At 38.8% G+C, this 16,298-nt stretch overlaps 1 protein-coding gene across 4 annotated transcripts in view; it reads right to left on the minus strand.

Annotated features, from left to right (window-relative positions):
* Positions 1 to 7,111: 7,111 nt before the first annotated feature.
* The window catches only part of prrg1 (proline rich Gla (G-carboxyglutamic acid) 1), a 30,512-nt gene continuing 21,325 nt past the window's right edge, over positions 7,112 to 16,298 (minus strand). For all 4 annotated transcript variants that reach the window (XM_060832996.1, XM_060832994.1, XM_060832993.1 and 1 more), the window contains exon 4: positions 7,112 to 10,273. In XM_060832996.1, coding sequence (XP_060688979.1) covers positions 9,785 to 10,273 — 489 coding nt within the window. In that variant the 3' untranslated portion in view covers positions 7,112 to 9,784. The remainder of the gene's footprint in view (positions 10,274 to 16,298) is intronic.

The raw sequence follows: 16,298 nt of genomic DNA on the forward strand, positions 1-16,298 counted from the left end.
TTTGGTTGTTTCCGGAGGCTTTTTTTTAGGTATAACTACTGGCTTATGTTAGTGACAGAATTCTTAAATGTGGTAAGGAGCAAATCAGACAGGAAGATAGTACATTACAGTGATCATCCTGCTTGTGTTTTATGATAAAATCTGTGGCACGTGTACACCTTTTACTTGACAAAATGCTATATTTTAGATGCTGCTTAAAAGAAGACTATGTCAAGTCAAGCTAAGCCACCCAGTATGTCTAAAAAGACCAACTCTCATTCTTCTAAATTCTAATGGGTTTCAGCTCAATCTTTCTTCCTAATATTAACCCCTTATCCCAAGAATCATGAACCCTTCAATCATATGTAATGAAGGTATGTTACTCCTCTCGTGAGGAGACTAAAACTGTTGACAATACTCCAGGTGTGGTCTCACCAATGCTTTGCATAGTTGTAACAAGACCAGTAACAAAGGCTAACATTTTCAGATTCCTAATTACTTGCTTTTCTGCATGCTGTTTTTTTGTAATTGACATATAAGGACACTCAGGTCCCTTAGTACTGTATCATCCTGAAGACTCTCTTTTAAATAACACTCTGTTTTTCTATATTTTCTGCTAAATTGGACATCCTCACATAATATTTCTGCCAGATTTTTGATCATGCAATTAATGAATCTACATCCTTTTGCAAGTTCTTTGTATCTTCTTCACAAATTGCTTTCATTCCAATCCTGATAATGAACAAACTTGAATACAATGTTGTCAGACCCTTACTCCAGGTCATGAACATAGATCATGAAAAGTTGAGGCCACGGCTCTGATTCCTGAAACATTTAACTATTTTGTATTTTCCAGCATGAAAATGACCCATTTTTCCTGAATCTGTGTTTTCTGTCAGCCAGCCAGTCCTCTATCTCTGCTGATAAATCACCCATAACACAATGGCACAGTGGTTAACACTGCAGCCTCACAGCGCCAGAGACCTGGGTTCAATTCTCGCCTCAGGTGACTCTGTGTGGAGTTTACACATTCTCCCCATGTCTGCGTGGGTTTCCTCCCACAATCCAAAATGTGCAGGTCAGGTGAATTGACCATGCTAAATTGCCCATAGTGTTACGTGTAGGGGAATGGGTCTGAGTGGGTTGTGGGTCGGTGTGGACTTGTTGGGCCAAAGGGCCTGTTTCCACACTGTAAGTAATCTAATCTAATATGCTCTTATTTTGTTTGGTAACCTTTCCCTGTACTGGTCATTCTGCTATAATGTGTGTTTTGTTAACACAAATTCGCTGTAACGCATTTGACGAATTGGGGACACTGTTTCTAAAACGCAAACCTTTATAACGTGTGTTGGCTGCAACATAATTACATTGTCAACATTTTAAGCACTGTTTCTAAAGCATGATTTTTCTATAACACCATACCTTATTAAATATCCTTTGAAATCCACATAGATTATACCTTTATTAACTCCCCTTGTTGTATTCTTGAAGAACTCTTGTCAAACGTAATTTTTCTTTCACAAAAACATGCTGGTTCTGCCTGAGTATATTATCACTTTCTAAATGCCCTATTTCATCTCTCAGAATACATCTTGGATTTTTTTCAGTGATGCTAGGTGAACTGACTTATAGCTTGTTGCTTTTTGTCTCCCAGCTTTCTTGATAGGAGTGTTACATTTGTGGTTTTCCAACCTGTTGGCCCTTTGCACAATGGAGAATATTGGAAGCTTACAAACAATCTATCCATTACCTATTCAGTTATTCTTTGAAGACCATAAGAATTAGAAACAGGAGTAGGCCATTTGTCCTCTCAAGCCTGCTGTGCCTTCCATAGGATCATGGCTGATCCAACATTCCTCACATCCACTTTCTTGGCCTTTCCCCATAACCCTTAATTCCCCTATTGTTCAAAAATCAATTTACCTCAGCCTTTAATCCACAGAAGGACCCTGCCCCCACAGCTCTCTGTGGCAAGGAATTCCAAAGATTCTCAACCCTCTGCCAGTAGAAATTTCGCTTTGTTTCAGTTTTAAATTGACATGCCTGAATTCTGAGATGATGCCCTCTTATGCTACACTCTGAAATGAGTAAACCATCCTCTCAACATTTAGTCTGTTAAGCCTCTTAATAATTCTACACATTTCAGTGAGATCACTTCTCATTCTTCAAGACTTCAATGAGTCCCAACATGTTTATTCCTTACTCATATGACAACCCATATCCCAGTTCACCGCGAATGTTGACCATGAGGTCAAAGGAACGTGTTGGCCAATAGTATTAGAGCCAGTTATTATTTTAAATTCAATCCTCCCTTCTGCTTGCTTCTTGATTTTTCTATATTTGGGGGGTATTTTTGAGTCTTCGACAATGAAGAAATAGAAAATATTTGTTCATAGCTGCTGTTATTTCCTTACTTACCAGTATTAATTCCCCATTTTCACCATCTAAGAGACCAATGCTCAATTCAGCTGTTCTTTACATGGCAGAAGCTTTTAACTGTTGTTATATTTCTTGCTAGCTTTCTCTCATGCTCCAGTTTTTCTTACTGTCACTTTATTTTTTCAATATATTTTTATTCAAAATAGATTTTTAAATATTACAACAAATACAAAACAATACAATTCGAAACAATACAAAGAAAGAACATCAAAAAAGTGTAAAAAAACCCAAAACTGCCCTCATGTAGAAATGTACAAATGTGTATTTAAAAAAACCCAACTACTTAACTAAATAAATAATAACTTACAACAAAGTAATAAATAATAATACAGCTCAGCAAAACAAAAGACTAACTCTGAAATATTGAGAGCATTAATTTTCACCTATTCGCAGTTCCCCCTTTCTAGATATCAGACTCATAAAGCACCATTGTTACAGCTATATAATAGCCCTTATTAGTGTGGCAGATAAACCTGTGTCCAGGTCTTCCAAAAAGGGCTGTCATGTCTTATAGGAATTCTCAGTTTTGTGGTGTACCATACTTGTTAGAAAATCCAAGGGATATCCTCCATAACAATCTGCTGCCAACCCGACAGGCCCGGGGAATTTTTGGATACCCAATCTAGCAAGAAATTCTCTCTTGCGCAGGAAGTGAGGATGTTGAAAAGCTTTTTCTTATGCGCATCTACAGGGAACACACTGGTAGGCCAAGAAGAAGAGGGATTGGATCCTTCTCCACCTTTACACCCAAAATCCTCTCCATTGCATCCACCACAATGCTCCAGTATGTTTGAAACCTATCACAGGAATAGAGACAATGGGTAAGAGTGCCCGTACAAATCTTACACTTGGGATCCACTGAAGATACCCCTGGTTTAAATTTTGACAAATGATCCAGAGCCAAGTGGACCCTGTGAGGAATCTTCAACTGTAAAGCATAGGTCCTATTGTAAATTGATATCTTTCTTGCGTTTTCCCAAATATCTTCTCATGCCTCAGAGGAGACCTCAATGCCGAGCTCTCTCTCCCACACCCTGCAGAGTTGATCAAACTCATCTAAGGGGCTGCCCCCCAGTTGATGATATAGAGTGCTGACAGAAAGTGTACTCTTAGCACATAGCACCTCCTCTCTATGTCGCATTTGTTGGGATCAGTCAAAAGTGTAGTCTTTTGTCGGATAAAATCCCTAACTTGAAAAAACAAAAAAGGTCCCTGCTAGATAGCTTGTATTTCTGTGCTAACTGATCAAAATACATCATTGTGTCTCCCTCAGCTAAATCACCCATGCAAGACACACCCCTAGCAGCCCAATGTTAGAATCCTGAACCCATCATCCCAGGTTGAAAACCCAGCATATCCACTATAGGTATAAGTAAAGATATTTTGCTAATATTGCCTTCCCTCCATGCTTTACAAGTATTGATAACTATTGGGTTATGGCAATATTCCCGCATTGTCCTCATTTTGTACTAAAACAGCAAGCTAGTAAGGGGGCATTTTGTCCGAGAGGTTTCGATATCTAACCATATTGAAGGAGGATCCCCACAAGCCCATTCACGTGAGATAAAAGCGAGCTTAGTTGATAGTTTTTAAATGTCCAGGAGATCCACTTCTCCCAGGCTGTGAGGCAATTGCAGTTTCTCTAATTTAGTAAAGGGTCACTTACGATGACAAATAAAAGAGCTGAACCAGCTGTTCAGTCTCCTGAATGTTTGCTTATCAAAAATTAGGTAGAACATCCTTATCAGGTACAACAAACGGGGAAGAATATTCATCTTAAAAAGCGCTATCCGACCCAACCACGAGACCGGAAGCACCTCCCACCTTCAAAGGTCTTGTTTCATTTTGTGAAATAATTGAACAAAATTAGCTTTAAACAACTGATCAAGAACTGGAGTAATGAATATACCCAAATACATAAACCCCCGTGACCACTTAAATGGGAATCGAGATTCGCCTTCAAGATCTAGCACCTTCGTAAGACCACCCATATGCATAGCTTATGATTTTGCAAAATTAATCTTGTAACCCGAAAAGGTGCCAAATGAGCTGATGTATTGTATAAGGTGAGGCACCAAAACTGTTGGATGTGACAAAAAAATGAGGACATCGTCGGCGTACAACGAAACCTTATGTGATTTTGACTCCACTTCTGGAGCCGATATATTAGGATTCCTACAAATGGCCTCCGCCAATGGTTCAATCACCAATGTTAAAAAGCAATGGCGAGAGGAGACAGCCTTGCCAGCTGCCCCTAAAAATATTAAAATTGCTTGATCGTACCCTATTGGTGATGACCACTGTGAGAGGGTCACTGTAGAGAACCTTTATCCATCTTATAAAGGCTTCACCCTTACCAAACCACTCCAAAATATAAAAAGGGTATGGCCACTCAACTCGGTCAAATGCTTTCTCTGCATCTGGAGAAATCACCAATCCCTGTATTGACTGTTGTTGACACACTTGAATTACATTATAGGAAGACCTGTGGCCCTTTATGAAGCCCGTCTGGTCCCCTTTAACAATAGAAGGTAACGCAGTCTCCAGCCTTAATGCAAGAGTCTTAGAGAGGATTTTAAAGTTCACATTTAAGAGTGAAATGGGCCTGTAAGAAGCACAGTCCTTTGGGACCTTTCCTTTTTTAAGAATAAGCGAAATATTGGCCTCTCTTCGAGATGAGCAGTTTAGATAAATTGGCCATGCTAAATTGCCCATTGTACATTAGTCAGAGGGAAATGGGTTGGGGTGGGTTACTCTTTGGAGGGTCGGTGTGGACTGGTTGGGCTGAAGGGCCTGTTTTCACACTGTAGGGAATCTTAAAAAAAGTGACAGGAGATGATCATGACTGTATGAGTCATTGAACACGTTAAGCATCGGTCCTGACAACATGTGTATAAATTCCTTATAGAATTCACTGGGAAGTCCATCAGGAATGGACACCTTTCCTCTCTGAAGTTGCTTCACGGCCTCCTATTCCTCTTGCTCTGAGAAAGGAGCATTGAGAAAAGACTCTTATTCATAGGTCACACCTGGGAGATCCTTGAAAAGGGAGTCCATAAGACCATAGGAGTGGAAGTAAGATCATTCGGCCCATCGAGTCCACTCCACCATTCAATCATCACTTAACAGCATCCTCTCTGCCTCGTGACATCAAGAATCTATCAATCTCTGCCTTGAAGACATTCAGCGTCCTGGCCTCCACTGCACTCTGCGGCAATGAATTCCACAGGCCCACCACTCTCTGGCTGAAGAAATGTCTCCGCATTTCTGTTCTGAATTGACCCCCTCTAATTCTAAGGCTTTGTCCACGGGTCCTAGTCTCCTCGCCTAATGGAAACAATTTCTTAGCGTCCACCCTTTCCAAGCCATGTATTATCTTGTAAGTTTCTATTAAGTCTCCCCTTAATCTTTTAAACTCCAATGAATACAATCCCAGGATCCTCAGCCGTTCCTCATATGTTAGACCAACCATTCCAGGGATCATCCGTGTGAATCTCCACTGGACACGTTCCAATGCCAGTATGTCCTTCCTAAGGTGTGGGGACCAAAACTAGACAGTACTCCAAATGGGGCCTAACCAGAGCTTTATAAAGTCTCAATAGGACAACGGTGCTTTTATATTCCAAACCTCTTCAGATAAATGACAACACTGCATTCGCTTTCTTAATCACGGACTCAACCTGCATGTTTACTTTCAGAGAATCCTCGACTAGCACTCCCAGATCCCTTTGTACTTTGGCTTTACGAATTTTCTCAGCATTTAGAAAGTAGTCTATGCTTTTATTCTTTTTTCCAAAGTGCAAGACCTCACATTTGCTCACGTTGAGTTCCATCAGCCATTTCCTGGACCACTCTCCCAAACTGTCTAGATCCTTCTGCAGCCTCCCCACTTCCTCAGTACTACCTGCCTGTCCACCTAACTTCGTATCATCGGCAAACTTCGCTAGAATGCCCCCAGTCCCTTCATCCAGATCATTGATATATAATGTGAACAGCTGCGGCCCCAACACTGAACCCTGCGGGACACCGCTTATCACCGGCTGCCATTCCGAAAAAGAACCTTTTATCCCAACTCTCTGCAATCTGTCAGACAGCCAATCCTCAATCCATACCAATAGCTCACCTTGAACACCATGGGCCCTCACCTTCCTCAGCAGCCTCCCGTGTGGCACCTTATCAAAGGCCTTTTGGAAGTCTAGATAGACCACATCCACTGGGTTTCCCTGGTTTGGCCTATTTGTCACCTCTTCAAAGAATTCCAACAGGTTTGTCAGACACGACCTCCCCTTACTAATCCATCTTGGCCTACCCCTCCTCACAACCCTCTGATTGGTATTATTCAGTGTAAAATCTCTGGAATGCCACATTAATTTTTTAGGAACCACACGTTAGGTTCCCAGACCCTTCCCTAATCGACATAATGGCTTGAGGACCACTCAGATTGTCATTATACTCATATAACCGTTGTTTTGCGAAAGTAAGCTCCTTCTTTGCTGTCTGTGTGAGCACAGAATTCAATGCAGACACAGTGCCGTAATCCTCTGTAGCTTGACAAATGAGAGCCCGTCAAAGTAAGCCTTCTCGGCTGCTGTAAAAATAAACCCAGCTATTGGTATTAAAGTAATTTGTTTCATTGTCCATGGTAGCAACTAGTATAAACATTACATAAAACAACATATGACGCCACATGGAATAAATTTCAATATCATTTTATTTATGCATTTTATGCTAAAACAAACATTATTCTACACAATACTTTCTTCTAAAGGTTATAGAAACATCTCCGTATTATAACATTAAGGCGTTAAATATTTTGATTCAGTGCTCCCTTGGTGTATTACAAAGCATTTTTGTTAATTAGTGCATTAACATATTGTTGAAAATGCCCCAACATTTAGAATAGCCATGTTTATAATGCTTTTCAAATTCATTTTATTGTAAAGAAATTAACACAATAGAAAAGTATTTCTGATTCCTTTGCATGATCATTTTGAAACCACTGTTGTATTATTCAAAATATCTAAATAGTTTAGTGCATATTAACATTGAATCAAAAATTTATACAAAAATATAGTAATGTATACATATCCCAGCATTTCAACAATTGCAGGCAGAGGCAATTCCATCACCTGCACTATCTCCTTTCATAAAATGGAGATTGAGGCATGAGACTACAGTGGTGATGTACAATTAATATGAGCCACATATTGACAGCTTTGTTCACCACGTCACCCACTTCCAGGCATCTGTTAGTCATTACTTCACCTTCAAACAGAAAATAACTTTCCTTTATTTTGAAAACATGTGCAAAAATATTTCTGAGCATGACATCTAGAACTAATTAACTGTTTTCCTAACTTAAGAAGCAATGCAATACAAATCACACAAGATTAAAGTTGCTTAGCAGAGAAGAAAAGCTCCTGAACAATTTTCAGACATTGTTTCTATCCTTTATCTTTTTCATGGAACAAAATGAAAAAGAAAACTGCAACACCATCAGGTAATTGGGATTCTGGAAAATTGTTAATTTTGAAGCTAGTCCCCAGTACATAATAATATCATGAATGTCTAATGTTACAATTTGTGAGGACACTTAACTTACATACTGGTATTATTACACTCAAATACTGAAGGCAAATACTTTGGACCATACCTATATGCAATTTTAATTGCTGTTTCCTGAGATGCTCAATAATAATGGCACTTTCTGTATATTACTGCACACCAGACATCATCTACATTTCATGAAAATTTTCACTTCAATATGTACATGGTACCCAAACATAATTTAATCCATATCCTAGATATTTAATTCATTCACACACAATTTCCTGAAGTTTGTACATTTGGAAAAGTCAAAAACACATTATTCACCTGTGCAAAATGTATGCACCATTACTGCCACATCCAATTACTACATATGTTGTCAGTAAGAACTAAAATTAGCATAAATTTTAGTTGAACCTGAGGAAATTTGACTATGGATAACTCAATAGCATGGATTTAATCATTTGATCAGAACATGAATTCAATAGAAAATCAGTTTCATCTGTCCCAAATATTCAAGATGAGCTTAGAAAACCTATCTGTACATTATATATTTAAAATAACAAGAGTCAGTCTGTTAATTCATTTTCAGAAATTTACAACGCTTTTAGTTTTTGTGATGGTGTACAGGGAAGAAAGGAAATAAAATCTTGATAGACCAGGCTCAATTCTTTCCCTTTGCATTAATAATTAACAAAAGTTGAGTTTTCAATAATATATTCATATTTAAAGATTAAAACCTACCACGTTCTTGGTGTGATTTACCAGGAAACTGTACAGTAATGTACATATAATACTGAATGAAGACAATAAATCCAGAGAAAACACTGGCAGGAAAAATACAGAACCAGAAAGAGACTAGACTGTTTAGATGAGCTGTCATTTACTTATATGAAATTGTTTTCTGATGCATGTTGTTAAAAAAAAAAATCAGGTGATAATTAATGCTCAAAATCTGATATTTTCTCCTGGCATGACAAAAGGTCAGTTTGGAATGTGTTTCTCCCCCCCCCCCCTCCCACCCCCAAAGAGTGAGGTGGATGTGAACAGTGGAACAGACATTTCATAGGCACATTCAGTTCAACACATCAACAGATTAAAATTCCAACGCCTACTCTGAAATACAGCAGCAGTGGAAATGAGTACTTCATTAGCTGTTACCAATCGGTAAACTTCAACATCACAAATTCTAAGCCAAACCATTGTTGTCTAAAAATTTACCCAGGTGTAACAAACCAATTTTGTATTCTTCTGCCTTTGTTAACAGTAATTCCAATTAATTTCTAACTTTACATGGTTAATGAGTAATAAGAAACAGAATAATAAAGATTGGATTCTATTCTTGTAGTACAAAACATGCTTGAATAAAAAAAAAGTGAAAAGTCAATCAGAGTTTTTACAATCGTTCTCTCTCTGTGGAGGAGTATTACCCAATTTTAAACAAAAACTGATTGATTATTTCACTGGACTAGCACTCTTTAACTAGAAGCATATTAAATATAAAAAATGTGTGTGTGCATATAGACAGATGATTTCATGTTATCCTCCATCCTTCCTAAAAAAATGCAAATGTACTTAACCTGGACCTAAAAGGAACCATATTCCCTTTTCTTCTAACTTTTCAAAGGTAAGTTTTATACCTATTTAAGTTCAGTAATGAAGTGCCACTTTAAAAAGACAAATGAGTTATAATCACCAAATTTGAAGTGGCTACTTGGAATATAATGAAAGTGTCTAAATGAATATCTTACCTTCAATTATTGATTTTTTTCCCCAAAATATTGTTTATCTCCCCATTCCTAGCAACCTGTGATATTTTTTAACTCTGTTTGGGAGGAGTCATAATTTCTTCATATTTTGGAGGATCCTCACTGTGTTGTGTATCATCATTAATTCTTATATTATCAGCTTGTCCAATAGCCTCATGGTAAGTTGGAGGTTGATCTGAACTTAAGTGTGTGGATGGTCCTCCAGGGAGTCTACTCCCATTGGAATAATCGATAGTCATAACCTCTGGTTGTTGCATACGTACTCGATCAAATGGACTGACAGGATTATCATTGTAACCAAACACAACTACTGATACATTTCTGGCGGGTTGGTTTGCTTGACTCTGTGACTGGGCATAAGCATTCTGCCGGTTATTTGCCTTTCTCACCTGACACCTCCAGATAGCAAAGAGTACAATAATAATTAACAGAAGTCCTGTCATTAGAGGAGCCACGAGATATACTGATTCTATACTGAAGCCAGGAACATTTTCTTGATTGTCATTCTGATCCTTAATGTAGTTTGTCCAAAATTCATTCTGGGGAAAAAAAAACTCTCATTAAACAGATGTACACCATTTTAAACATTGTTCAACATAAATCATCTTCCATGAAGTAACATCAAATCTACAGATATCAGTATAAATATATCTTGACCACTTAATTTTAACCAAATGCTGGTTGTTAGGAGTAATGAATCTATAACAAGGTAAAATAATTCCAAATCAGTAATGAATTGCAGCAGTTCCTTTTGTAAAAACATAGGAATGCAGTAAACCAGCAAGTATTTCCTGTATTTCAGACAGAACGTTTGAACAAAATTGTTTTTTCCAATAGGTAGCTGCAGTGAACCTATGAACAGAACTTGGAACAGATTCACATGTTGAACAATCTGTACAAGGTCAGGAAACAAAGGAGATGTTTCATATGGTACTTGTATCAATAAATTACATAGATTGATCCAATATTGCACTGTTTGTTACAAGACAGACAATAGTGAATTTTTAACTGCATCAATGAGAACACACTTGAAAAATTGCGTTCAGTTCTGGTCGCCTCATTATAGGAAGGATGTGGAGAGAGTGCAGAGGAGATCTATTTACCAGGATTATGCCTGGACTGGAGGGCAGGTCTTATGAAGAAAGGTTGGAGGGAGCAGGGCTTTTCTCATTGGAGTGAAGAAAGATGAGAGGTGATTTGAGAGAGGTATACAAGATGATGAAAGGTATAGATATAGTGGACAGCCAGAGATTTTGTCCCAGGACAGAAATGGCTATCATGATGGGGCATAAATTTTAAGGTGATTGGAAGAAGGCTTAGGGGAGTTGCCAGAGGTAGATTCTTCATACAGAGTGTGGTGGGTGCATGCAATGCACTGCCAGCGGTAATAGTAGAGTCAGAGACATTAGGGATTTAAGCAACTCTTGGATAGGCACAAGGAAGATAGTAAAATGCAGGGTATGTAGGTAAGTCTGATCTTAGAGTAGGATAAAGGGTCAGCACAGCTTCGAGGACTGAAGGGCCTGTACTGTTTTATGTTCTAAAAAAGGAGAGAATGAAAAAAAAAGTGTAAAAGGAAAGCCTGAAAAATCCTTGGAAGTTTGTTGCTCCTGACTGACTTTTCTTTACACAGACAGATCAAAGAAATTACTTAGTTTCATTGATCATAAAATTCTCACCATTGGGATTATTGCCTATGACTAGATTCACTTCAGATATTACATAAAATCAAAGCTGAAATATAACCAAAACCACCAGGTTATTGATTCAAAAAAGGTCAAGTTTAATTCTCATATCTAGAAATCATGATAGAAGGCTTAAAAAATGTAACACCAGAACATTTTAACTTGCTGCACAACTATTGGCAGTTGCTTAATCAGTTTTGGTTAACCTTTCTCAATACCAAGGAGTGTGAATGGAGACATTAAGTGACCAAAAAAACCACATTAATGGACAAGTTGCAATGTTTTCTAATAATTAGAAAAATAAACACTGGATCCATTAAAAAAAACTAATTGTGCACAAACAAAATTTATTGCAAGGTCAGCTTAAACCTGCCTGCAATTCTCTACGGGAGCAGTGCCTGGCAGGTTACCAATAGTAAAACGTGCTTGGAAACTTAAAAACCATAGCTATTTCAGAAATGATTTTGCAAAATCAATCAGACACTTCCCTATAGTAACTTTCCACATCTTGCTGTTTTTGGAAAGGATTTGAAGACAGGGAATGCCAGCTTGAACTGAGGACAGAGAAGCATGTCAGGAATGTGTAGTTAGGTAGTGGGGGCATGGAAGAGAAATAGTGTTAGTCTGAATTGAATACGCACTCTCTCAAGTGGATTGAAATATTAACACTGTTTCGGTCTCCACAAATGCTGCCAGACTAGAGTATGCCCAGCCTTTTTGTTTCTTATTTCAGTATGCATTGGCCAAGCCTCAGAAGGAGATAAATGTCTTAAAGGGTGGGAGATTGGATTAAGTGAAACAAACTATGTTTGATATCTGAAGTGACCGTTGAGGAATTTATGGGAGAGTTACAGACACGAACTCTGCTCCATCTGTCACTTTGATTTTCCGATTGAAGATTCAAGCTTAATCAACGATGAAAGTAAATTGCTCCAAGTTAACCAGCATAAATAATTTTTAGTAGTTTATTTCAGTGAAGCATGCTATAGATCAATTAAGAATGCAGCTCCATTACTGGTCTTAAATAACAGCATCTTTCCCCTTTACAATTCATTACACATTTCGTTCCTCTACTGAAAATGAAGAAATGCTTGAAATACTTACAATGAAAACCCCATAATTTCAGCTGGTCACATTTCATAGCATCCAACTAAAGAATGACCCCAATCATAAACTAGCAGTTTTTTTTTTTACAGCTATTGGTCAATATTAGCTATTTTTCAAAATGGCATAAAAAGTCCAAGACCCCACAACCACCTGTCACTCGATGCTATACAGTGGGGGAAGTGTTGCACTGTACCTTCTTATGATAGAGATCTGGGATGAAATCTCAACTGAATTCTTCCTTATGCAACAGCGAGACTGGTGGCAGGTTGGGAATTACTTTGTAAGTGAATGGCACTCCAACGCAATTTACAACATCATTTCCTGGCATACTCTCCATCTACCATTATCATCAAGCCAGGGGATCAACACTCATTCAATGAAGCATGCAGGAGTGTATGCTGGGAGCAGCATTGGGCATACCTAAAAATGAGGTGTTAATGTGTTGAAGCTACAAATCAGGATGACTTACTTACTGAACAGCACAAGCAGCATCTCATAGTCAGAAGTAAGCTATTCCATAACCAAGGGACCAGATTTAAATTCTGCAGTCCTGCTACATCCACTCGTGAATGGTGGTGGACAATTAAATGACTCTCAAGTGGAGTTGTTTAAACATCCTCATCCTCAATGATGGGAAAGCCCAGCATACCTGTGCCAAATGCTGAATACTCAACTATCTTCACCCAGAAGTACCGAGTGCATAATCCATCTCGGGTTCTACCAGAGGTCCTCTGTGTCACAAATGTGAGCCTTGAGCCAATTAAATTCACTCCACAGGATATCAAGAAAAAGCTGGATATTATAAATGCTACAGGCCCTGGCAACATTCAAGCAACAATCATGCAGACTTGTGCTCCAAACGTTGGCACAACCTAAGCCAAACTGTTCCAGTACAGTTACAATACTGGCATCTACCTGACAATGTGGAAAATTTGCCCAGCTCTATCATATACACAAAAAAAAGGACAAATCCAACCCGGTCAATGACCAGCCTATCAGTCTACACTTGATCATCAGCAGGAAGATGGAAAGAGTCACCAAAACAGCATCTGCTCAGTAATAACCTGCTCACTGAAGCCCACTTTTGGGTTATGCCAGGGCTACTCAGCTCCTGACCCTATTATAGCCTTGGTTCAAAACATGGACAAAAGAGCTCAATTCCAGAAGTGAGGGGGAAGAGTGACTGTTCTTGCCATCAAGGCTGCATTGAGGAGCCCTAGCAAACCTTGAGTCAAGGGAAATCAGGGGTAAACTCTCCGTTAGTTAGAGTCATGCCTGGCACAAAGTCTGAGATTGCTGGCAGTTACACATTTCAGCTCTAAGACATGACTGCAGTAGTTCCTCAGGGTAGGATCCTAGACACAACCATCATTTACTGCTTCATCAATTACCTTTCCTGGGGCATGTTCAGCATCATTCAAGACTCTTCAGTAACCAAAGCAGTCCATGTAAAAAGCCAACAACATGTGGACAGTATCCAGGTCTGGGCTGACAAATGGCAAGTAACATTCATGCTGCACAAGTGCCAAGCAATGACCAATAAGAGAAAAGTTAACCATTTCTCCTGTAGATTAAAGTCAAAAACATTACCATTGTTGAATTCCCAATTATCAACATTTTTGGGGTTACCATGATCAGTAAGTGACCTGGACTAGCCATATAAATACTGTTGGTACAAGTACAGGTCCGAGGCTAGAGATTCTGCAGTGTGTAACTCACCTCTTGATGCCCAAAGCCTGTCCATCATCTACAAGGCCCAAGTCAGGAGTGTGACAGAATACTCCCGAATTGCCTGGGTGAGTGTTGCAATCAACCAGCTCGATTGTTTGTGGATGTTGGACCATTCATCCCCTCCATCTCAAATTTCAGTAGCAGCAGCGTGTACCATCTACAAGGTACACTACAAAAGTTCACCAAAACTCCTTAGGCCGCACTGTCCAAACCTATGACCACTACCATCTAAAATGGCAAGGGCAGTAGAGACATGAAAGTTCCTCTCCAGCCACTCACCATCCTGAACTGGAAACATCACTGTGGCTTCAGCGTCACAAGGTTAACATTCTGGCAATACCTCCCTCAAAGCACTGTATCAAATGGACTGCAGTGTTTAAGGAGTCCACCCATCACCTTTTCAAAGGCACGGAGCAATGGGAAATAAATGTTGGCCAAGCTAATAAAGTCCACATCACATGAATGAATTTAAAAAGGCAAGAGTAGCTATAGATAAATTCACTTCTAAAGGTTACTGAAAGAAATAAACATGGAAGGAAGTTGTCACACAGGTTTCTGTCTTCACTGGGAGATCATACTAAAAAGGTAAAGGAGTGCATCACATTGCCTGCTGACAAACATGGCACTGTGACGTCCTTTGCATTCACCCCAAGCTCATTGAAGGAGGATGCCTTGGACAGTGCTAGGGTAGTCCACAAACATCATCTTTTGGTGAAGTAAGCGTAAAGTGCCCGGAAACCTAATGGCAGTGTAAAAACAGAGGAGCGGGAATAGACCATGAAGTTCTATGACCCAGCTCTGTATTCCAGATTATGACTGGTCACTTGCCTTAATGTCACATTCCTGCACTACTCCTACATTCCTTGTGTCATTAGTAACTAGATAGTGAACAGAATACAAACACAAGATGCTGGCAATGAGTAAGAGGAGAAAATTGCACTGAGAGTGAGGCAAGAGTAGAAAGGGTATGGAGAAATGAAAAGGGTGATCAAGAAGGAATGACTCTGACATGAATGAATTGTTGAAACTTCTGGTACAATTATCTGCAAAATATTGATTGTCAACTTATTCATGGAGTTATATTTTCCTGGGTCAAATTCATTATCAATTTTGCATCTACTCCTGCAGAAATTGCATCATGATAATACAGTGTCATACAAATTGCCTTCTCTTTACTAGTCAATACATGAGAAAAACCATCATATGATGATTGATATTTATCTTCTTCAAATTCATTTAAAAGTCAAGCTGACTTCTGAAATCCACGAGGATATTTGTTCCAGTATGAAATCTCATTTGGCCATGCTAAAAATTGCCCAGAGTGTTAAGTGCATTAGTTAGAGGGAAATGGGGTCTGATGGGTTACTCTTTGGAGGGTCAGTGTGGACTTGTTGGGCCGAAGGGCCTGTTTCCACATTGTAGGTAATCTAATCTAATCTAATCTCATGGTGTACAATTAGGAGAGTAATGCTTCAACTACTTTATTGTTCTTAATATCATTGACACTTTGAACATTTCCAGTAACACAACTTTTAAAAAGTACAATGTTCTTAAATGCTTAATATCTTTTGCTATGCTCAATTATGCTTTACCCGTGATCTTTCCCTCCTCCCAGAATCCTCACTTACTGTCTTGGCATTTCGTTTTGCTTTCTGGATCTCATTTAGTTGCCTTGGTCACTGTTTTCAGAAGTAAAAGGTGCTATGTCTTCTAAACTATCCAAAGTAGTGAACTAACTGTAGTATCCAAAGTAACTGAAATTCAAGTTAGCCTGTTCTACAGTACACCGTAACATTGTCAGCAATCAGTCAAGAATTATCCCAGATAACCTTTATGATCTTTCTTATTTAGCAACAAAGAGTTTGGAAACTGGAACCATTCATTTGAACTGAAGTGAGAAACAAAATGTGATGATTTTGAAGAATTTGATAAGGTAGGGAAAAACCAAACAGCATAAATCAGCCGAGTAATAGACATAACCAATTTTAACCTGCCACATTTGCAGCATGTAGAATGCCCTACTAGAATTAGCAGTGCATTC

This window comes from Hemiscyllium ocellatum, chromosome 12 (assembly GCF_020745735.1).
Source record: "Hemiscyllium ocellatum isolate sHemOce1 chromosome 12, sHemOce1.pat.X.cur, whole genome shotgun sequence".
NCBI lineage: Eukaryota > Metazoa > Chordata > Chondrichthyes > Orectolobiformes > Hemiscylliidae > Hemiscyllium > Hemiscyllium ocellatum.